Here is a 4,565-nt window from a genome sequence, read left to right as displayed (position 1 = left end):
AACACTCAGCTTTTTGCCACTTTTGAGTGTGACTAGAAAAAGCTGCTCAACTTTGTAGAAATCTGTGACTTTTGTCCATGTAGGGAGCTAGTCTCATAGCTCATATACGCAGGTTTACAAAAAACTGGTTATAATAAGTTTATAGTTTGCTTTTTTCCCTTTTCTGGGTTTTTGTTTGATTTATTTTCTTGTTATCAACATTTGGAACTAGTTAATTGTTTAAACTTGAGGTTAGTTGTGGTATTTATAAGTCTTTAAAAATCGCATGCCGTGTTTTACTTGGAAAATTAAAACTTGAAGAAAATGGAAAAGTTGTAAAAGCAGATCTGTTTTTTAGTTGTTAATTGTACTAGGGCAGAATTAATGAATGAATGACATGACAAATCTGTAACTTGTTTTTTCTTGGCTGGTTATTTAGTGATTATAATTTTCCGTGAAGCACTTTTTGCTAATTTAGAGAATGAACAATATGATACAGAATTTTCTCAATTAAGGAAAGAATTGTGCATTAGATAAGGTTTGGATTGTCTAGCAAATTTGTTAAATACACTTTTGCCATTGACTTAATATAATTAATATGTCTTTTTCATTTGTTTTCCATGTAATAGAATCAAAGCTTATTCACTGTTACAGCTTCTGGACGAGTAGTGAAAAAACACTTTAACCTTCTGGATGATGACCCAGAACAAGAGGTATTACTTTAACCAGACTTAAAAAACAGACCCAGGGTATACTTGTCCTGGGATTTTTCTACATTATGCTTTCCAGCCTCTGGGGAGGGCAGATGGAGATGTCCAGACAGGGTGGGTAAGGTTCTGGCTATTGTTTCCTCTGATGCTACCCACCATCCTTTCTTTTCTTGTTGAAATGATTCATAAAATTTTCTTTGCAGAAAGGTTTATGGAATTCTTTGGGGGAAAACCTATTAGCATATTGGTTTCTTTCATTAATGTACACTTTTTCTAAAGTTTCATAATTCTTGATTTATGTTTTAATATGTTTATGACTTTTGCTGGATTCTTCATTTACTAGACAGGGATATGTTTCTTATCATACTAATGTTCCTGGGCCAGGAGAGGAGGGAGTGGCAGGGTGCAGCAAATGAGTTTGGTCTGTGGCCTCAGTTTGGCATTATCAGTGACTGAGCAAGTGCCTTTTTATCCTTTTCCTTCAAAGAGGCATGCACAGTATGTAATGAAATCAACTGACGACATGAAATCAGTGATCATGCCTCAAATGACTTCTATAAATATTAAATCTCTTTATATTAACTATATTGTTTGTGTTAATTAGGGCCATGCCAGTGTGTGGTAAGGCGTTGTCCTGCTAACCAAAAAGGCTCACAGTTCAAACCGCCAGCTGCTCTGCGGGAGTAAAGTAGGCAGTCTCCTTCCGTACAATTTATTGCCTTTGACAATCCCAGAGAGTCAGCTACTGTCATTTCTGACAGTACAGAACAACAACAGCAACATAGAAATGTTAGCCTCCTAAAAATTCCCAATTTGTGTGGTTTGTTTCTTTGAAAAACTTTTAAGTGGCTCAGAGGTGGGCCTAGTATGTGACTGCTATCCAATAATAAAAACAATGTTTATTCTTTTGAACCATAGAAACCTGAAAACAAAGCAAAAAACTTCCTGTCCTTAATATAAAGCTATGTTTAAGAAAGACACACTAAAGTTGCTAAAAGGTACCAAGAACAAATAACATGTGCACAAACTGGTAGCAAAGAAGATAGAAGCTCTACGTTGAGATTTAGAAAATAAAAACTTTTAGCCTGTAGAGAAAAAGCAAAAAGGACTTGTGACTATAACATACTAGATTACACTAAGATAGAAGCCACCCTTTGACGTTCGCCAAGGTAAAGTGAGTGTAAAACAGGTACATTTTTAAATTTTTTTAAAAATAAAACCCACAGATAACAAATTGTAATTTTATATAACATAAGATATTAAAGGCAGAAAATACAGATGTGTTAATAAGTGATTTGACAAAATGTACATGGCTAGTTAGTACATGGTAATTAACAAAAGCTCCCGAGCCTCCCTTTAAGGTTGATACCAGGCAGTTGACCAAGGTGTGCCACTTTGTGGCTTGCCTCTGTGATTGGGCACTGGTCTCATAAATAGTCTGTGAGGCTGATGGTGTCTCAGGCAGGGTTATGGTGCTAGCCTTGTCTGTCTAAAGTCTTTACCACTTCTAACTAAGAACTTCTTTTGTCCCAGTTATATTCAAGTATGGGCAGTCAGTTTCGCTTTTTTAAAGTAGCCAAATAAGAAAGAATAGCAAAGTCATAAATAGGATAAGGAAGAGCTATTGGTCTTTTTTTGAAAGGACTGTTTTTCCGAATTCCAGGCAATCTGCAGATCTCCGAACTGAGCTTCATCTACTTACTCAGTCTGGAAGTCAGTGAATACACAAACAGTAGTTCAATACCTCTCTTAAAGTTGGAGATCATCATAGAAAATTTAATTATACTTTGAGATCGTTGTACATTTGTTTCTGTTAAAGCTATATAGGATTCTGCTTAACTCTTGGAAATCTTGGGGTATTGTTTTAGTGGGCATATAAGTAGAGATGTTATTTTTTTTATTTTTTCACTTATTCATTCTCCATTCTACCATATACATAAGTAATAAACTAGTTAAACTGCAAATATAGGTATACTGCTAACTGCATTTTCTCCCCTTTTTCTTCTGTTACTCTACATATCTTATAAGACTTTCAAAATTGTGGATTATGAAGATGAGTTAGATTTGCTTTCTGTGGTAGCTGTTACTCAACTAGATGTGGAAGGGAAAGCTCACTTGGATTTCCACTGTAATGAATATGGAACTTTACTAAAAAGCATTCCATTAACGGAGTCCTGGGATGTGGTGAGTAAAGCCCAGTATTTTAAGAGTTTCCTTTAAAGGGGACATAAGTTGCAAAGATGTCTCTATGGTCCTGTCATCCCAGACTTATACCAATGACCACATGAAAGAGTTTATTATTCTGTGTACTTGTTAGTTTCATCAAGTCAACTACAACTCATAGTGATCCTATGAAGAACACATTGAACCTTGCCCTAGCCTGCCATTCTCACAGTCTCTGAGATTCTGTAGGAAGGCGTTATGCTGAGTGAACTAACTCAGTCCTACAAGGACAAATATTGTATAAAACCATTATTGCAGAGTAAGAAAATCCAAAGGAGGGAGTGGAAACAGGGATGAGGATGTGTGGGGTGGAAGGATTAATCATGGAGTTGTACAATTTGATGGGTTGGGAGGTGAGGGAAGTTGGAAGAACCTTGTCTTAAAAATAATGTATTTAAATTTTGTAAATACACTAGTATAATTTTTTTTTTTAAAAAGGGGGTTTTCTCAAGTTGTAGTTGTCTTTTTCCTTGCTACAGTATTTGATTTTCTCCAGTTTTATGATCTTGTTAACATTTTTGAGACTGCACTGCCATGAATCTTCAAATTTAATCAGTCATTTACTCATTACCATTTAATATTGCTCTATTAAATAAAGTATATTAACTATTGTTTTATTTAAGAGAGACCCTTTCTAAGCATGTAGGGTTTCCAAGTACTCTGGAAGTGTTTATTTGCTCTTATGACTATTTTCTAATATGAAAGTTCTGAGTAGGTAGTATTTTATTCAATCCTTGCGTACGTGTGTGCATATGTACTTTCCCATTTGTTTATTTCTTTTTAACATTAAAAGCTCAATCCTTGTTTTACCAGTGTAAAGCCTGGTACGTTCAGCTACTCACAAAATGAGATAGTAGCAGTGTTGGAAGTAGATCCTGGTGACTTCTGAATCCAGGACTCTTCATTCTTCATATTTTATTCATTGCTTTTCCCATAAATAGTCTTTCTAGCCACAAATACGGAAACATAGGCCATTTTCTAACTCTAGGTGTATTTTTTTTGTTACAGACTTATAGTCATGAAGTCTATTTTGACAGAGATTTGGTACTACACATAGAACAGAAACCCAACAGAGTCTTCAGCTGCTACGTTTACCAGATGATATGTGCCACAGGGGAGGAAGAAGAAACTGTAAATGTAGCCAGAAATTGTTAAATAAAAATAAGGTACTCTCAAGTTGTGAGGTATAACTTCTAAAACTTTTAGGCAAATTCCCCAACAGCTGTGCCCATCTTCATTTTTATATACTGTTTAGCAAATCTTCGAGTATTTTTCCAGAAGAGATTTTTGTGTTGATCTCAGATGACTGTGGCTTCTTTTTTAAATTCTTAACTCTGGAGAATGGTGACAACTTCATTTTATGTACATTTTTAAAGAATAATGTCTAGCCAAGTGTTTGGGAGCTTTTAGGTAAATACAGGATTAGTAAATTCTAAATATTAGAGAGAGAATCATTGATGGGGAAGTATTTAGGATGGTTCTTAAAAGATGGCATTTGATTTTGATAGGTAACACTAGAAAGAAGAGACAAAGTAAAACTTTTATAAAGACACAAAAAGAGGTCCAGAAGAAATGAGATCTTTTATATCAAAGTGTACACTTTGGAGCCTAAAAAAGGTATCATGGTCTGATTTTTGTCTTTTTCCTTTTTAA

General features: G+C 34.9%; 1 protein-coding gene across 2 annotated transcripts in view; it reads left to right on the top strand.

The window, feature by feature from the left end:
• DCAF17 (DDB1 and CUL4 associated factor 17) overlaps positions 1-4,067 on the top strand; it is a 57,734-nt gene extending 53,667 nt beyond the window's left edge. For both annotated transcript variants that reach the window (XM_006878847.1, XM_006878846.1), the window contains 3 exons: positions 609-692; positions 2,718-2,873; positions 3,921-4,067. In XM_006878847.1, the coding sequence (XP_006878909.1) occupies positions 609-692; positions 2,718-2,873; positions 3,921-4,067 (387 nt within the window). The remainder of the gene's footprint in view (positions 1-608; positions 693-2,717; positions 2,874-3,920) is intronic.
• The last annotated feature ends 498 nt before the right edge of the window (positions 4,068-4,565 follow it).

This window comes from Elephantulus edwardii, unplaced genomic scaffold, assembly GCF_000299155.1.
Source record: "Elephantulus edwardii isolate Elephantulus edwardi_28Jun2011 unplaced genomic scaffold, EleEdw1.0 scaffold00001, whole genome shotgun sequence".
Lineage (NCBI taxonomy): Eukaryota > Metazoa > Chordata > Mammalia > Macroscelidea > Macroscelididae > Elephantulus > Elephantulus edwardii.
Note: the sequence above shows the minus strand (reverse complement) of the source record. Positions and strands in the feature narration are given on the sequence as shown.